This window comes from Penicillium daleae, assembly GCF_028827525.1.
Source record: "Penicillium daleae strain IBT 16125 chromosome Unknown utg000002l_segment0_segment0, whole genome shotgun sequence".
NCBI classification, from domain to species: domain Eukaryota; kingdom Fungi; phylum Ascomycota; class Eurotiomycetes; order Eurotiales; family Aspergillaceae; genus Penicillium; species Penicillium daleae.
In genome coordinates, this window is record NW_026623150.1 from 4,760,324 (window position 1) to 4,777,502 (window position 17,179).

At 53.2% G+C, this 17,179-nt stretch overlaps 6 protein-coding genes across 6 annotated transcripts; 4 read left to right on the forward strand and 2 right to left on the reverse strand.

The window, feature by feature from the left end:
• Positions 1-247: 247 nt before the first annotated feature.
• On the forward strand, positions 248-3,496 carry N7458_002629 (WD repeat protein; the record flags this gene model as incomplete). The annotated part of the gene is made up of 1 exon (XM_056906012.1): positions 248-3,496. The coding sequence occupies one exon, from the start codon at positions 248-250 to the stop codon at positions 3,494-3,496; it is 3,249 nt and encodes a 1,082-aa protein (XP_056770119.1).
• Positions 3,497-4,286: 790 nt separating this feature from the next.
• On the forward strand, positions 4,287-5,252 carry N7458_002630 (WW domain-containing protein; the record flags this gene model as incomplete). Its single annotated transcript, XM_056906013.1, has 3 exons — positions 4,287-4,375; positions 4,449-4,785; positions 4,839-5,252. The coding sequence occupies 3 exons, from the start codon at positions 4,287-4,289 to the stop codon at positions 5,250-5,252; spliced, it is 840 nt and encodes a 279-aa protein (XP_056770120.1).
• A 375-nt stretch (positions 5,253-5,627) lies between these two features.
• On the reverse strand, positions 5,628-6,605 carry N7458_002631 (uncharacterized protein; the record flags this gene model as incomplete). Its single annotated transcript, XM_056906014.1, has 3 exons — positions 5,628-5,803; positions 5,941-6,033; positions 6,137-6,605. 3 exons carry the CDS (start codon positions 6,603-6,605, stop codon positions 5,628-5,630), a joined length of 738 nt encoding a protein of 245 aa, XP_056770121.1.
• Positions 6,606-8,232: 1,627 nt separating this feature from the next.
• Positions 8,233-10,590, forward strand: N7458_002632 (phosphate-sensing transcription factor PHO4; the record flags this gene model as incomplete). Its single annotated transcript, XM_056906015.1, has 3 exons — positions 8,233-8,793; positions 8,882-9,944; positions 10,037-10,590. 3 exons carry the CDS (start codon positions 8,233-8,235, stop codon positions 10,588-10,590), a joined length of 2,178 nt encoding a protein of 725 aa, XP_056770122.1.
• An 805-nt stretch (positions 10,591-11,395) lies between these two features.
• On the reverse strand, positions 11,396-13,545 carry N7458_002633 (uncharacterized protein; the record flags this gene model as incomplete). The annotated part of the gene is made up of 3 exons (XM_056906016.1): positions 11,396-12,415; positions 12,485-13,360; positions 13,489-13,545. Coding segments are annotated over 3 exons (1,953 nt in total), but the record flags the coding sequence as incomplete, so codon positions are not given.
• Positions 13,546-14,181: 636 nt separating this feature from the next.
• N7458_002634 (ubiquinol--cytochrome-c reductase subunit 2) lies at positions 14,182-16,012 on the forward strand (the record flags this gene model as incomplete). Its single annotated transcript, XM_056906017.1, has 4 exons — positions 14,182-14,421; positions 14,527-14,701; positions 14,829-15,688; positions 15,758-16,012. 4 exons carry the CDS (start codon positions 14,182-14,184, stop codon positions 15,851-15,853), a joined length of 1,371 nt encoding a protein of 456 aa, XP_056770124.1. The 3' UTR covers positions 15,854-16,012.
• Positions 16,013-17,179: the final 1,167 nt, after the last annotated feature.

Sequence of the window (17,179 nt, forward strand, 5' to 3'; positions counted from 1 at the left end):
GGGAACAGTGACCTCTGCCGGGCGCTCGGAAGAGCGCCACCACCTCAACCACTCGGAGCCAATTGATACCCTATTCAAACAACACCGAGGACGGCATGTCCTTCTCACATTATCCTCTCACAGCGATCTGAGCGCATTGTTTTCCTGATCTCATTCCGTTATATCCGAAATCATAATATCTTTCTGAATACCAACACCCATCCAGACCGGACAATTCTGCCAACTCCAAGAAGGAACAATAGCTGCAATGTCGCACTTCTCACTCTATTTCACGCGAGGCACGCCTCGGAGTACTACTCCATCCTTTACTTTGGACTTTTCCAAGGAACCATACCTCGAATCTCTAGCGGAGCGGCTATATCAGCAATATACCCGAGGTCTCTCTGACTCACCCGATGGGTCAGGGTCAGACCATTCAGATCGCTTCGTCACTCATGGCCATACAACGTTTGAGCGAAGTGATTTGGGATGGGTTCCCCGAAGTAAGGTGGCGGAAGAGCGATCGCTCGTAACGCCTACTTTCACTCAACCCAAATCCACTGATATCGCCTTGTCAAATGGCCTCACTTCTTCCTCTTCTGCCCCTCCTGCTCCTACTCAAACCGCCCCTCCTCCGAAGCGTGTTGCTCCAGTGAACTCTACTGCATCTCCTCCGAAACCCGTTACTCCCGTGAAGGCCGCTGAACCCCCCAAAGAAGCTCCTCTTCCGGTGAATGCCACTGAAACCCCCAAGGATATTCCTGCTCCGGTGACCGCTCCTGAATCCCCCCGAGTCGCGCCTCAGAAAGTCCCTCCTATCTGTCGCGAGAAACCTTCTAAACCAATATTCCCAACATCTTCTCGACAAGGTGACCTACGAAGGAGCGTCGCGCTACTAAATGCAAATAGAAGCCAGGGCGAGAAGGCACAGCCAGTAACTCAAGTTACCAGTCAAGCTCCGGACAAAGCTATTAAACCGTCAACCCCGGTCCAACTTCCAGATTCTCAAACATCCATGTCCTCGTCTGAGTACAGACCGTCGTCTCCGTCATCCCAGTCTTCCAGATCACCGACCCCAGCTCAGTCCATATCCTCAGCTAGACGTCGGTCTGGTCGGACTCGAGCCGAACCAGCGACGTATAATCTCAAGAAGCTCACTAGACGGCAAGGGGGTTCTAATGATTCACCCAACCATTCCGACAGAGAGTGTTCTCCTACCGTTTCCGAGTCTCCGCCACCTTCAATTTCTCCCCCCACACATGCGTCCATACAGCGTCGTCAGTCCTCACAGCTGCGCCAACCCTCACAAGGACGTTTATTATTACAGGAATTCCCTGACAAGATCCAGACCGAGTGTGCCACTCGCTTTAGATCCAACGTCTCAAAACTTCTGTGGACTCGGGAACTTCAGGGCGTGAGACCTACCCACGAGCTTCTCCGTGCGACAGTGAGCTCGAATCTGAAGCGTTGGAAGACGTGGAAGGGTGCATCCAACGACGTGGGTACCCTAGCGTGGTCGCCTGACGGTGGAAAGTTTGCAGCAGGTGCCACAGCCTTGTCTGACGAATATAACCGCGGCAATAACTTGGTATCTGGAGATCTTTCACGGAATAGCTTGCATGAGCTACCCGATCATAATATTCGTCAGACATTGAGTTCGCCTACGGCAGACCCACGTGTTTTCCCGACTGTCTCGACTGTCCAATGGGTCAATAAGCAGCTGTATACTGCGAGCTATGATCATACAGTAAAGATTTGGAACACCGGCAAACCCACCTCTCCTGATGCCCCTACTTGCGTCAAAACACTCCGGCACGATTCAAAGGTGTCAGTCATGGCGGTTTCGAAGATGATGCCTCATCTTGTGGCCAGTGGGACCGCACATTCGTTTAGCTTGTGGAACCTTCTTGATAAAACCCCGTCTCCCAAGCCTTTGGAAATTCGCCGCGATCCTCGCCAAAAGGCTAACATTATCCTTGAGCCGACAGTGCTAGCCTGGGGACAGAATGAGGCAACCAAGAACTATCTAGTTGGTGGGATGACCGAGAACATCAAGGAGGACCTCAAAGTCGCACTTTGTGGTCATCTCGGCATGTGGAGAGTCACTGAATCTTCTATTGAGCGACGCAAGCTGAGTCCCGATTCGCAGAATATCTTTGATGTGAAGTGGCATCCTTCCTGGCGAAGGTTTGCGGTAGGGAGCACGTACAGCCAGTCCATGAACCTTCCTTTACGCTCCAAAACCGTTGTCCAACTCTATGATATCGAGTCCGACGGTAGAGTTGTGGTCACTGGAAAATGCGCCTGCTCGGCGGTGGATATGAATGAAGTGACGTTCTGTCCGATGGATTCCACCTACGTCACTGCCAGCTGCACAGACGGAAGCACCTATGTTTGGGATTCTCGCAACGATTCGAGACCTATCCATAGGCTTTCTCATGGCCCGCCCACGAACTCTCCCAATATGCGAAATCGGGAGTACAACGATTTCGGCGTGCGAGCAGCGCTGTGGGGCAGCACGATGGATCAATTCTACACTGGCGGATCTGACGGGTATCTCAAGCAATGGGATATCCGTCGAGCAACGGAAGATGCATTAGTCGCCAATACCGTCCGCCTAAACGATGGGATCATGAGCGGAGCGTTTTCACCAGACAAGTCACAGCTCCTTCTTGGAGACTACGCCGGTGGGATCCATGTCTTATCTTGCGAACACTTTGAAGACGAAGTTGTCGAATTTGATTTCAATTATGCCCCGGACCCGGAATCCGTCGAAACATCTGGAATTCACCTTGCGAAAGAGTTCCTTGACATGGGCAGGCTCATCATGGACCCCCTCTATGGCCCCGTTCAGGGACCTAACTACAACGGTCCCTATGCACCTTGGGCTCGGGATCTTCCTAAGACCGCACCTCGGGATAAGATCAAGCGGACTCCTCTCTTGAGCGAGTACCAGGTGCGGCAATTTGAAGGACCGCCCCCTGAGGTCCGACGCGGTCTAGATGCCAAGGCACGCCGAGAGCTCCAGTGCCAGTTCAACCTTGCACGGGCACGCCAGGCGTGCCGCTGGAAACTAGGGAGCGCTGGTCTCTCGAATAGCGGCGACAATGTGCGCAAGCGCAAGCGGGACAGCCGGATTGATTTCGGTGGCATTGACAAGGATAGTCCGACCCGGAAAAGGAAAAAGAAGAAGAAGAAGGACAAGTCGAAGAGGCATAGAAATCACGTTATCACGATAAACGTGGACGGGATCATTGATTTGACGATGGATTCTGATTCCGAGCAAATTACCTCGACCTCTGCGGCGACTCCTTCCACTGTGCCGATGGCAGCGGCTGGCGGTGACTCGACGATGGATTCCGACACTGAGTCAATATCAATATCCTGGCCAGTTCCTGGTCGTTCTTCACTCTCTCGTTCTCCTGTTCCCAAGGTGATGGAAGAAGACTCGGATGAGGACTATTGGTGGCCCGATAGCAGGCATGTCGATGCCAACCTGAGTCCCGACGAGCTATGAGGTGTGTGAATGGTGTGTCTCTGTTTCACTTGCTCTATGGTTATCTTGGAGTCACTTTAGCGGATGGACCGGTCCCATAGACTATGTAATATTACCTTATTACCATACTATTTGGTCTCTGTAAAGTGTATATACTATTCAGTGAGTATACTAGGTCTATCGTGGGACCTGCTATTGAATCCTAGTATGTGGAATAGGGCTATACTCCGATATCTTGTCATATCTAGATGATATTGCCGGTTCTAGCCAAAGGCCTAGACTGGTCGTTATCTACAGACTACTGCATGTAGTCTTTGAGTGATAAGAGGACCCTCTTCGAGTGGGGCAGGGGTACTTTGGTTCTGCGCTGCATCGTTCCGCAGTGATCCTCACAGATTAGGAAGGATTCTAGAACAAGTATATTCGAGAAGGATAGATGAGCATCTCTTGGTGTCGATTCAAATCGCTCCAAAATAATGCCAATTCCAAATCACTCAGTCCGAAGAACATGCTAGTCCAGTAATTTATGATGATGCCTGGCATTGCCTGCCAATGACGATGGCGTCGCACTGCCACCGTGGCGCAGCCCCCTCCATTCCGTCGCGACTCTTTGGTTCTGGGCCCCCGCTGACGCCAGCAGGGTCTCTCCGTTCTCATTTAACTTGCAAGTCAGCTCGCCTCTTGGCTTTTCTCCTCTAACCGAACCCCTCCTTTTTAATCTCACACACATCCGTGTCTTGCTCATTCCTCTTTTGTTTCTCTCAACTCTCTCTACAAAACTCAACCTCATCTCCACAGTCCCCTTCGATTCATGTCCTCATTCGCCCCGCCTCCCGGCCCACCCCCGCCAACAGTGCCCGAGGGGTGGAAAGCCCAATACGACGAGCGCTACCAGACATGGTGAGTATCACTGCTTTTTCCGAGCGAGCCATGATCCCCACAGAGCACTAACTAGTAGTCCCTCTTCCTGCAGGTTCTACATCAATATCGCAACGGGCAAGTCGCAGTGGGAACGCCCCGAAGCACCACCCCCCTCAGGACCCCCCGCGGGCCCTCCACCCAATGAATTACCCGCCGAGGCCGTCCCAAGCGATAGAAAGCAGCCGATGGCCTCGAACAATCCCTTCAACCCCGCAAACAGCACCAAGGACAACGCCCCATCCCACAGCCTCGACGACGACGCCCGACTAGCCGCTAAACTCCAAGCCGAGGAGGAGTCACGGGCCCGCGGCCAAGGGAGCGATCGCGGCGCTGCCACAGACTACTACAGCGATCCTTCCCCCAAGGCCAAGGCCCACCCAGCTACGCCGGTCCCTCTCAAAGTCCCCTTCCACAATCACAAAGTCCCATGCCGGAACAAAAGCGCAGCAAGGGCGGCTTCCTCAGCAAACTGATGGGCAAGAGCTCCTCCGGCTCCTCGCGGCCCCCGCAGCAGCAATATGCATCGTACCCACAACAAGGCCCGCCACCGGGAGGATACTACGGTGGCTATCCACCCCAGCAGCAGGGGTATGGTTATCCCCAACCTGGATATGGTGGTGGCTATGGCGGGGGATATCCGCCGCAGGGTGGCTATTACCCGCAACAGCCGCCGCGAAAGTCCGGAGGCATGGGGACTGCGGGGGCGGCGGCATTGGGTGTTGGAGGTGGATTGTTGGGTGGGTTGTTGATTGCTGATGCGGTGGAGGATATGGGGGATCATGATAACTATGACAATGGGGGTGGTGATTGGGGTGATGGTGGTGGTGGTGGTGATTTTGGTGGAGGTGATTTCTAATCGCCGATCTACCTGGTGAACCCTTAGGTTAATGGTTTTCCTTTCTTTTTCTTCTGTGGCTTTGATGCCCCTCGCCCGTTCTTTACGTTGTTATGATGTACATGGATTTTTACTTTGAATGCCCGAGAAGCAATGGTTTCGCTCTGACTTTTGCTTTTTGATTCGAGAAGGGGGGGGGGGGGGGGGGGGGTTATCATCTGATCATTGCTACACAATGTGCATAATAAACAAGTCCTTTCCCATGAGATGTCTATGGGCTACGGGCGATGCATCATCATCTGTTCTGCTTGATGCTCTATGGGTTTCAAATTCCCAATCTGGTATAGATTTTAGGCTCTACAAGAATGTAACATATTCATCACCAACACAACTTGGTTAACCACGCTTCCGCGCAGAGCCAGGAGCGGTCTCTCGCCCCGTTGCCCCGTCGCGAGCCCCTTCAGCACTGGCCATGGGGCTGGGCGCGGTACCGGCCATCCAACCGGCGAGATCGAACCCACCGCCAGTCATGGCATTGGTGGTGGCACCGGTCAGGGGGAAGCGCGGGATTGCTGCTCGAATTCAGCACGCATCTCGGGGTCCACTGTAGAAGAAGGAATAAGGTGGTTAGCTATAATCAAAAGAAAGGCTCACCACAGCCTCTGTATCGGTAGAGACTCGGTCGAGAATAAAAGATCAAAAGACGTACTGTTCTCCATAAGCTTGGGCATTCCCAGAGTAAGGGCGAGAGCCACGATAGCCATAAGAATCATCGGGTTCTTGACCAGACTCAGCGGCGAAACTATATTCCCCCAGACCAAAGAGTTAGCCAATTGATCTCAAGCAAGCTGATCCAACCGGATTTTCAGCGGCCAAGGTTAGAGGTTAGAACTAAGAACACTCACACGTCGCGCGTTCCTCATAGAACCCCCTCCGGCCAAGAACCTTAGCCTCGATCACGACATCAGCCGACTTCTTGCCAGCCACATCGACAACATATTTCTCTGCACCGCGATTGTCCCAGGGGTTACCGCGGAACGTCTCCCAAACACCGAGGACCGAGCCGTCGGCCGCGATATCGACACGGTACGGGGCAAAGATGTACTCGCCGGCGCGAATGTCAAGGAGGTACGATTCGGGGTGACCGGCAGGAAGGTCCCGGAAGACCAGTGTCGAGCCGCGAGTGAGAGAGGTGGTTAGGATATGGTTGGGGTCGCGGTCGCCGGCGCCGGCAGCGGGGAGGGTGGTGAGAGTTGCACGGGTGGTTGCGGGGAGGACATGGGGGTTGGGGAGGAGGGAGGAGGGGGGAATGGAGATGGTGAGGGAGGCGATGGCTAGTTGGCAGAGCCAGAGGAGGGCCAGGAGAAAGGGCATGGTGTCACCGGGGGGGGATGGCCCGAGTGGATTGAGGAGGGAATGGTCGTTAGGCTTGTCTGAGGTGGTTGGGTGGTATTATTCTGGACAAAGCTCCCCAGCTGTCAGTCACCAGTCAGCTGATAGTAGCCTGAGGCACCCAGTTGTGGCTCGGGTGTATTTTAGTAATGTCGTCCAAGTTGCTTACGTACTCCAACAGTATAGTTGTGCTTGAATGCCAAGCCAAATCTCGGGATTTTTCTGACTTTTCTGGTCCCTGCGAGTTGGAGTCTTTTGGACGAGCTCCACTGTGGATGAATCTTATTCACGCCAATCTTATTCCTTTAGGGGGGGGATCCACGGCCGAGGAGGCACATTGGTAGAATGTTCTACGGGATCCCGTACGATGATTATTCTTTTTCTTTTTGTTTCCCATTCTGTTTTGCAGGACTAGTGATATAGCTTCGAGATCAGATGCGAGGACCGGCAGAGCGGGGTGTTCTTCTAGAGCGCCACAAACTCAAAGAAAAAAAAAAAAGAAGGGCCAGCCCTGCATCGTGCCTCGTGCATCGGCTAATCGGCCGCCTCTAGCGCCAGAAAATCATTCACGCCAGTGCGCTCCGCTGGGAACAGATCCCGGCTGAAATGGCTGGTACGACCCAGTCCTTGAGGGACAGTTCGACTGGAGGGGGACTTTTCTCGGGGAATTCAGCAGGCAGCCATATCACTGGTGGTTCTCTGGAATAATCACTCAGTCACTCATCACTCTTCGTAGTCACGACTCGAGATACTCACGAGTTAGTGTACGACGGTACGAGACTAACCCTGGAACTAGTCTCTCACTAACGGCTCGCTACAAGAAGCCGACATGGCCCTAAAGCAGTTTCTCGAGTGTCCTGTAGGAATCCCAGGTACCGTCCAGTATCACCAAGGACCAAGGATATTCAAGATCATACTTCAGATCATAATTATAGGCCGGAGGAGTACACGGTCGGAGAGCAAAAGGACCATCTAGCGTCCCGTCCCCCACGGTCTTTTGTCCCAAGGGTCCTGGATGCTGGACACCGGATTTCGATGCTCCAGGACTGACTCCCGTAGGTGCTCCCGTCCTTCCGACTGGTGATGGTGGTCCTCCGAAGGAACTGCGTACCGTCTCCGCCCGGCCTCATCTCTACACTTCTCCACCTTCGTTCGCCCACTTTTCGCTTTCTCGTCCTTCCTGTTCTACCCTCCCCTCCATCTCCACCCTCTCTCCCTCTCTCTCTCTCCCCTCTCTTTTCCCTTCCAACCGCCCTTGTCCTTCGTTTTTTGCCTTTTATCCCCTCGTTGTACCCATTTCGACATTGAGAGAGAAAGAGACAGGAGGATCCGTGAGAGGATAAGACTCCAACCCAGATAAGGAGCCGCCTCGGAGTGTGCCTGCAACGTGAACCCCCCGCTCCACTCCCCAAATTCCCAGCCAATCCAGCTCATCCAAGCCAAACCAACAACCCCCCCCCCCCCCCCTCCTCCAGTCTATTTCGAACGACCAAGAAATTCCCCCATCGCGGTCTCTTCTCTTCTCATCTCTCCCTACCCTCCATCCTTTGAAGGGTGCATTGGAACAGGATAGACCCCCTCCCCCAAGGTCTCTCTCTTTCCATCCACCATGGAGCACCAACCGGCCATGACCTGGCCAGAGCAAATCCACGAGAGTCAGCTTATCACCGCCCCAGGTGAAGATGAATTCTCCAACTTCCTCGAGTTCAATATGCAATTTACCGACCTCGACGGGCACGGACCAGCACAGCAGCAAATGCAGGATCAGCAACATTCCATGGTGCCTCCCACCACCACTGCCCCCAACCAGGCCATGACTTCAGATCCCCGGTCGCATCAGCAATTCGCAACCGCCATGGAAGGTCTCGCAATGGACTTCAACGGTCACGGCTCCATGCAGTCCTCCATGCAATCACAGCCGGGGCCCATTCCGTACTCGACGCCCTCGATGACTCCGGGATTCTGCGCCCAGGATACAACGCACCCGCAACAGCACTCGATGTCGCAACAACAGGGTCCCCCCGCGCAGCATTATATGCAGCAAGGCCAGCAAATGATTCCCCCCACCCCGAACAGCATGGAGTTGCACGGCAATGCCGCCCGGTACCCGCAGCGCGTGGATGACCACTCCGAGATGTACGATCGCTACTCGCGCATCAACGAGGAACAGGTATGTCGCCGCTCCAAATAATTGCTTCCGTCCGACCGACTCTCAAAATCCATGTAACCCTTCACTGACATCGTCTCCCCGCGACCAGGCCTTGTATACTCCCCTGGTGTCCCCCGCCATGACTCCTCTGGAGAGCCAATTTCGACTCCCTGAATATACTATCCCGGGCGAATACTTCACGCCTCTGACGTCGCCCGCACTGGAAGCGCAAAATGCGCACACCTCCAACAATGGCTACCAATTCCATGCGCGCCAGGTCTCAGATGTGGGCTTCGTCCCCGCCAATGCCGAGGTCAACCCTCTTCCTGGAACCTCTGCTCCACCTTCTCCCAGCATCATTCGCAAGACTCGCCGGCGCACTTCAGCTGCTTCGTCTCGCCTGGCCGGGCGCGCGACGAAATCCCGCCAATCCCCTCATATCCGTGCTCAGACAACGCAAACCCAACGCGCCCGCGGCAAGCAACATGCCCCTAGTTTGGAGGACCTCTACACCAGCATGGCCCAGGAGTTGAACAAGCCGCCAAACAATGATGTGCGCTCACTTCAAGAAAGCAGTAACGAAGGATCTGGTCAGGACTCCGTCTCCCCTGAACCCTTGCCCGACTCATTGATGCCACCTCCCGCCGTTCCTCCACCTCGCTCGTCTCCCGCCATTCTTCCCCACCAGTCCTCCCAGCAGATGCCGGGCACGGCCGCAACTCCGGCCACGCTCATGCGACTACAGCGATCTCAGCATGCCCAGGAACCTTCGGATCAATTGATGGGTCAGGCTCAATTGGAGATCCCGGATGAGGTAATGGAGGATATCTCTCTCCCGGAGGCAGCCCAGCCGGCTCTGCAGCCACGGCCCAAGATGAATCGCATTGACACCAGTGTGCGCAACACCGCAAGTCCGATCATCTCGGCCAATGTGACCCCATCGATCGAACCCCGATCGACTCCAGCAGCCGACCGTACACCCATGTCGGTTGCGCCCAGTCCGCGCACTCTTGCTATGCCCTCGCCCAGTGGTCCGGTGCCTAAGAGGTCGGATCCATCTCGGGCGTCGATATCAAGTCGGAAGCGACCTAGTGTGAGCTCCACACATGCCAGCCCGCTGTTGCGTCCGAAGATCAGCCCAAGCATTCAGCCTCTGATGCGAGGAAGTGACAGTAAGTTGTGATATTGCAACGCGGTCCTTTCCTATGGGAACAATTCTTTACTCCAAATTTATAGAGATACTAACGAGCTCTCTTTCTAACAGGTTTGTCACAAGATGCACTCTACCTGGCCTCCAAGTCCAACTATCAGCACATTCTGGATGGCACTCTGCCTTCGGGAGTGTCCTATCCCGAGACCCTTGCTGAGAATCTGAGCTCCAAGCGAACCAACCACAAGCTTGCAGAGCAGGGCCGCCGGAATCGAATCAACAATGCCCTGAAGGAGATTGAGTCCCTCATTCCACCAGAGTTCATTCAGCTCCGACAAACGACGGAGGCCGCCCCGTCAGGAACCAAGCCGGGCGACAAGGAGAAGGAAAAACCAGCAAATCAAGCCATCAGCAAGGCCAGCGCTGTGGAGATGGCCATTGATTACATCAAGGCCTTGAAAAATACTCTCGACGAGACTGCATCCAAGTTAGCTGCTGCTGAAGCCAGGCTCGCCGGTGTCAATCTCAACGACACACCAACCAGCTCCTCGCCTGTCGCTGCGGTGCCCGAGAAGGCAAACACGACACCCGCAATCACCACCGCTACCACCAACACTACGACCACTAATGGCACTGATCCAGACTCTTCTAACAAGAGTCCATCATGACCATGACCAAAATTGTACACCAAAAGACCATGATTTAGGGCGGGATTGGGGGGAATTTTGTCTTATCTGATTCATTTCTTGTCTATTTGTTCTTTTTTCTTCTCCTTGCATACTTTTATTCCTCTGATGCTTGTCGGAGGAAACGAAGAGTAATATCCACGCCAGATCAACCAGGGGTATATTTACGGCAGCTCTTTCTGTTCTCTCGCAGATGTGTAATGATTGATATCTTTTCATTTTTGGGTTCTTTCGGCGGTTTGATAGCGTCGGTGTTGTTGATTGGAAATTTTTTTTTTGGGAGGCTGGTTTGTTTTTGGAACTGATGCTGTTCTTCTCTTTGTCTGCATCCTCTCGAGTCCTTTTTGAATTATATTCAGATAGACGTGATATGTGATATATGTGCCCAAAGGTTCCCTGTTTTCGTACTTGTGTGATATGTTTCCACACGATCATGTTGTGAAAGATGCTGTTGTCTCTACGTTCGGGGCAATACATAATATATGATCGGCTTCAAGTGATGTTGTGCAGTAGTATGCTTGAAATCGTTGGATACTAGATGTTACCATCTACGGGATGTCAAGGGTTTCTTCGGAAGAAGATCCATCATATGCAAAAATCCTATTCAGGCTTCCAACAGGAAGAAACAATATGACACAGAATAACACCCTCGAGCATACAAAGATGTCAGAATAATCAAAGTTCCCAACGGGATCCCACCCAAGAAATCTCATCGCTCATGTTATCCGGTCCATATGCAAAAGAAGACAAGAAAAGAAAAACTCCCAAAGCACAACCAGATCTCGCCTTAGTAGTCCCGGAATACAGCCACCAGATCATCCAGACGAGAGACCATGGCCAACAAGAGAGCTTCCTTATTCCTCCACTGCTGCAACTGCTCCAACTCCCCTTCACTCAGCCACTTCTCCTCATTACCCTTGACATCACTGCGCTCCGTCTTATCGAGGAAATCCCGACGAAGATCGCGCTCGATTTTGATGCGCTGCAGTGTACGAGACATGGCCTTGTACGTATCCTCGAGGACACTGTTACACACCCGATCTGGATCAAAGTACCACAAGAAAATCGTCTTGGACGGTTGACGCTGTGCGTCCTTGGGGACTTCTTGTAGATCTACGAAGCCGCCGGATTGCATGCTGGCCAGGGTTTGGCGTAGATCTTTGAAGGGCAGGAGACTGATTTCCTGGAGACGCTTTTCGTCGAGTTTGCCCTTTGCGTGGAGGATGCGGAGGACGCGGAGGGCGACGTCGCCGTAGCGCATCTCGACTAGCCGCTCTATCTCGAGGTGACGCAGTTTGCGGGCTAGTCCGCGGAACCCGACGCGCCATTTGATGCCGTCGGATAGTCTGACGTGGGAGGCTAGGTTCAACGGGGCCTGCTCGAGGAGGTGAAGATGTTGGTTGATTTCGTAGGCGCGGCTGATTTCGGTATCGTTGTTGTCTTCCTTGTCGTCGTCGTCGTGATCGCCATTGACACCGTTCTCGAGTGGTCGCTTGCCGCGGCGGTTCACAGACTCCGATGACTTGTCCAAGGGCCCGAAAGAGCTTGATAGATTGAGGTGGGGATCGACATCGGTGACGATCTTGTAGGTCTCTATTGGGAGGGAGAACTGTTCGCCCTCTTCTCCTTCGCGGGGGATCTCGGAGGTGTCGCGACAGCGTTTGGTGGCGTATTCGACGCGGCGGAGGAAAGTTTCGTAGACCTCTGCTGTGGTCGGGGGAGCGCCGTGCTCTGCCATTTCGACGAAGCGGGCGTTTCGTAGGGCAACGTCGATTTTATCGTAGTTGACGCGGAGGACCAGTCCCGGCTGCAATAGTCAGTTAGCTTTAGGATGCACTCGCGTTGCGAATGAAGGTGTAAAAAGGTAAATGCCTACCTCCATAGGAATATTGTCAAACCCGTCTTCATCCTCGGACCAGTCGTTCTCCTCATCCTCATCGTCTGCGTGATTGCCGTTGACTCCATTCTGACCCGTCTGGTGGCGCTTGCTGGTCGACTCGGAAGTGCCATTGGCAAACTTCCTCTTGAGACCTCGAGGCAGACCATTGACCATCCACAATTCTGAGAGGTCGCCATCTGTACGCTCTTGAAGGACCTCCTCAGTCTTTAGAAGCAATTCCTCCGTCAGCCTCTTTCCCTTGAGGAGCTTAATGTCAGATCGGTTCGAAGCAGCCTTGTTAGCTTCGATGTAATTGTCTTCGGGACTTTGGAAATGCGCATCCTTGACACGTAGAATGTAGCCGTGCGATGCAAGTGCTTTTAGGGTAGCATGCAACGGTGCTGGCTTTTGGTAAACTTTCTCAGCATGATCACCGTTTGCACCATTTGTGTGTTCTTCGACTTCCATATCGGGATCTTGAGGCTCTTGTGCTTGTTCCTGCTCCTGCTCCTCCTCTTTCACGACGCCATTTGGAGCTGCAGGCTCCAGATAGCGCAGTTCGGGCAGTGTTTCGAGATATTTGATGGGCGCATGTCCCAGGTACAGGATAGTTTCCATGACTCGGGCTGCATATTCGCCAAGTCGACTCTCAACCAAGTGAAGAATCTTCCCGGAGCGCACGAGATAGTACGCGGCCTCTGGGTTCGCGGCATAGTAGGTGTTGCCGTCTTCGAGGGAGGTAAAGTGGTACACGAGGTGGTGTTGGATCATAGCCACCAGCCCATGATGTAGCTGGCGGTCGGTCAGGCGGGAATAGAACCTGAGTTTGGGTAGCGGCAGCCGCTCATAGCGTAGAAGGGTTGTGAAAATTCGCTGTGAAACGTTGGATCTCTCATCAGCTCTAGATCGCCACGAGGTGGGTTTCTCTCTTGTAGCTGCATATTCAAAATTTCGCTCTACCCAGCTGAGAACCCGTAATTTCGGGCTCAGATATCACTCACCGCGAAAAGCTCTCCAAATTGGTCCTCGATAAGGAGCGCGCAGAGCTCCGCGGCGTACTATGCAACTTATGCGTCAGTGCTGATTGTAAGAGGGGCTTAGCGGGGTAAGCTCGAACCTGTGACACGATCATGGCGCGGATGATGAAATGGCCGTCCTCCAGTCCTCACGAGAGGCGATTGAGGTCACCGCAATAGATTCATGGGGAGGAGGGGGTGGAAGCGCTGTGCTGCTGTTGAAGCAACTCCACGAGCAACTTTTTGCTTATCAGTCACGTGATATGGTCAGCTGATCATCATGGCAATCGGAGATTTAAGGATACGATGAAGTTAGGGGAATGCACTACTACAACGGAGATGGAGGGATCTAACGATGTTAGCAGTGTTAGATTAAGTTAATTAGATTATCCTTGAAGAAATCTTTACAATTCTCTTCGTAAATAGTCATCTCATAAACCCAAAACATCGTCATATACAAGCTGGGCAGAAAAGATATTCCGGTTCCGTCCGACTCGTCACTTCAGCCAATCAGCAGCGGAGTAATCAACCCGCCCCGACATCTTGAAGCTTTTCGTAACCCGACTGCTTCCCTCTCCTCCTCATCCGAGAACCCCCCTCCCTTCAATTGTCCTCCCTCCTCAACCCTTTTGGGTTTCTATTTATCTTCTCTCCTCCTCCAATTGCTCCCGGTGCACAATGCTGTCGCGGTCCTCCCTCAGCCGAAATGCGCCGCGTGCGCTCTCCGCCGGCCGTCGGGCTATGGCCTCTGCTGCCAACCCGTCCTTCCAGTACGATGTCACCGAGGCCGCCGGCGTGAAGGTTGCCAACCGTGAGGTTGCCGGCCCTACTGGCACTCTGGCCCTTGTCGCCAAGGCTGGTTCTCGTTACCAGCCCTTCCCCGGCTTCGCCGATGCCCTCGAGAAGTTCGCCTTCAAGGTTCGTCGTGGTGGTTGTCAGCCGCAAATCGCTCCTCCGAGCCCCATCTCAATCGATCATCTGCAAGGTTCGCTTCCAAATGCTAACCTTGAAACAATTGAATAGACTACTCTCAAGCGCTCGGCACTGCGGATCACTCGTGAGGTCGAGCTGCTGGGCGGTGAGATCTCGTCGACACACTCGCGCGAAAACGTCGTCCTCCGTGCCAAGTTCCTGGCCAACGACCTCCCATACTTCACAGAGCTGTTGGCAGAGGTTGCCAGCCAACCCAAGTTTGCTGGTGAGTTGGATCCAGCCCCATTGGTGATGGCAATTGTGAAGGAGTACAAGATATATTGGCAGAATGGCAAGCTATAGCTAGGACTGGAACTTTTGATGCTAACACGAAGGTTTTTCCCCTTCTTCAGACCACGAACTGAACGAGGTTGTCAGCCACCTCCTCAAGTACAACCAGCAGGCCGCTTTCTCCAACCCCGAGAACGTTGCTCTTGATGCCGCTCACGGTGTCGCTTTCCACCGTGGCCTGGGCTCCCCAGTTACCCCCTCCCCTTCTTCTCCCTATGAGAAGTACCTCTCTGCCGATGCTCTTGCTAAGTACGCCAAGGATGCCTACGCCAAGTCCAACGTTGCTCTTGTTGCTACCGGCCCCAACTCCGCCGATGTCAGCAAGTGGGTGGGCCAGTTCTTCAAGGACCTCCCCACCGGCACCACCGACAGCCAGTACAAGGTCCAGCCCTCCGCCGCCAGCCAGTACTTCGGTGGTGAGCAGCGCATCGCCTCCAAGATCGGCAACGCCGTTGTGATTGCCTTCCCCGGCTCCAGCGCCTTTGGCACCGCTGGCTACAAGGCCGAGGCTTCCGTCCTCGCTGCCCTGCTCGGCGGCGAGTCCACCATCAAGTGGACTCCCGGTTTCTCTCTCCTGTCCCAGGCCACCAAGGGCTTCAACCAGCTCTACGTGTCCACCAAGAACCTGGCCTACTCCGATGCCGGTCTGTTCACCGTCACCCTGTCCGGCCAGGCTGAGCAGGTTGGTGCCGCCAGCAAGAACGTCGTCGATGCGCTCAAGAAGGCCGCCGCCGGTGAGGTCTCCAGCGAGGACATCAAGAAGGCCGCTGCTCTGGCCAAGTTCCGCGCTCTGGAGTCCGTCCAGACTCTCGAGACCGGCCTCGAGGCTACCGGCTCTGGCCTGATCCACGGTGCCAAGCCCTACCAGATTGGCGAGATCGCCCAGGCCATTGAGAAGGTCTCTGAGCAGCAGGTCAAGGAGGTATGTACCCATCTAAATCCCTTTGGACTGTTCTATTACGTCTTTCCAATACTGACTCCCCCTCTACAGGTTGCCAAGTCCTTCCTCACCGGCAAGGCCACCCTCGTCAGCGTCGGTGATGTGTTCCACCTTCCCTACGCTGAGGACCTCGGCCTGACCGTTTAAACCCCCTTGTATACCATACAGCCCTAGATCGAGGGAAAAGCGTGTTTTCCTCGTTTGGATTTGATGTGATCACCTGTGCCTAGATTCTTTGCCAATATCTCCTTTGTTGTTCAGGGTGTAGTTGACTGTAATACAAACAATTGTACCTTATCCAGTTTTATTTTGACGTGTCTTTGCTGTGTGTATGATCCCGAGTGTGCAGAACTAGTTGGACCGAACTGGGCCATAGTGTGATTTCGTCGTGAGATGTAGGTTCATCTGTATCAAAGTGTTTGCTTCCCTAGCTTGTCACTTTTCTATCAGATCAAGTTCTGATGATACATTTTAGCATTCTCGAGAAGTTTTAAATATCCAGTGAGTCTCGAGAACGATGCATGACCGACTATGGATCTCTGGTAGCCAATAGGCTCTGTTCGGGACAACAGATAGAAGCTCTGGATAAATCAACCTAATGGCTTGCCTATTTACATGGGCCCTCTTGACTTGAATCGATAGACCTAGCTCTTCTCTTCGACCAATGATACACATATCAGCCCCTTTTGAAATGTGCCTATGAGAGGGAGGATTTCCTGGAGAGTCTCTCCCCTACCATTTCAAGCCACCATGATTCTGCATCGTCTCGAACGTTTTGTCCTGAATGACCTTGCTCAAATTCTACGTCATCCTCAGCTCCTTATCCGTTTTTCTCACTTCCCCAATGTCTCTCATGTACTAAGTAGTCATTAAGTGCTAGTCTCACTGAAATGAAGCGTGAGGTGGTCCAATCCAGACCTTGCTATTGAAATCTAGAGAAGCATGGAACACCGCTACTATAGAGCAGACACGTTCTGATAACACAGACAATTATCTCAATGTATCAAAAGCCCGAAATTCCATACTTACCATACAACAATTCAAGGCCAAGCCTAACGTTCAACTGACCAGTTGAGTTTATAATCACAAGCCAAACTCGCAGACCTCAGCCCTCAGGCCTAACCTCCATACACATGACCTCCCAAAATACAATGACGCAAGAATTCACAAAAATCATATGCCAAAACCACAAGCAACAACCACATGATAACACCACATGAGCTCTCCTTACGGAAAGCCATCCAATATAAGGAAAAAAAACACCAGCGGGCCGCCTTCCTCCGTCGCTAGTAACCACAAAACTACTGTAGTGTGCTGTACGGGAGTTCAGCCGAGGTATAACGGGAAGTTGGGGAACAGCGGTTCCGCAACCGGGAAGAAATCTGAATAAAATACTAGCGCAACGGAGGAATGGAAATAATAAAACTTCTACAAATGGAGCTAATTAGGAAGGGAGTCGTCCGTCCGTAGTAC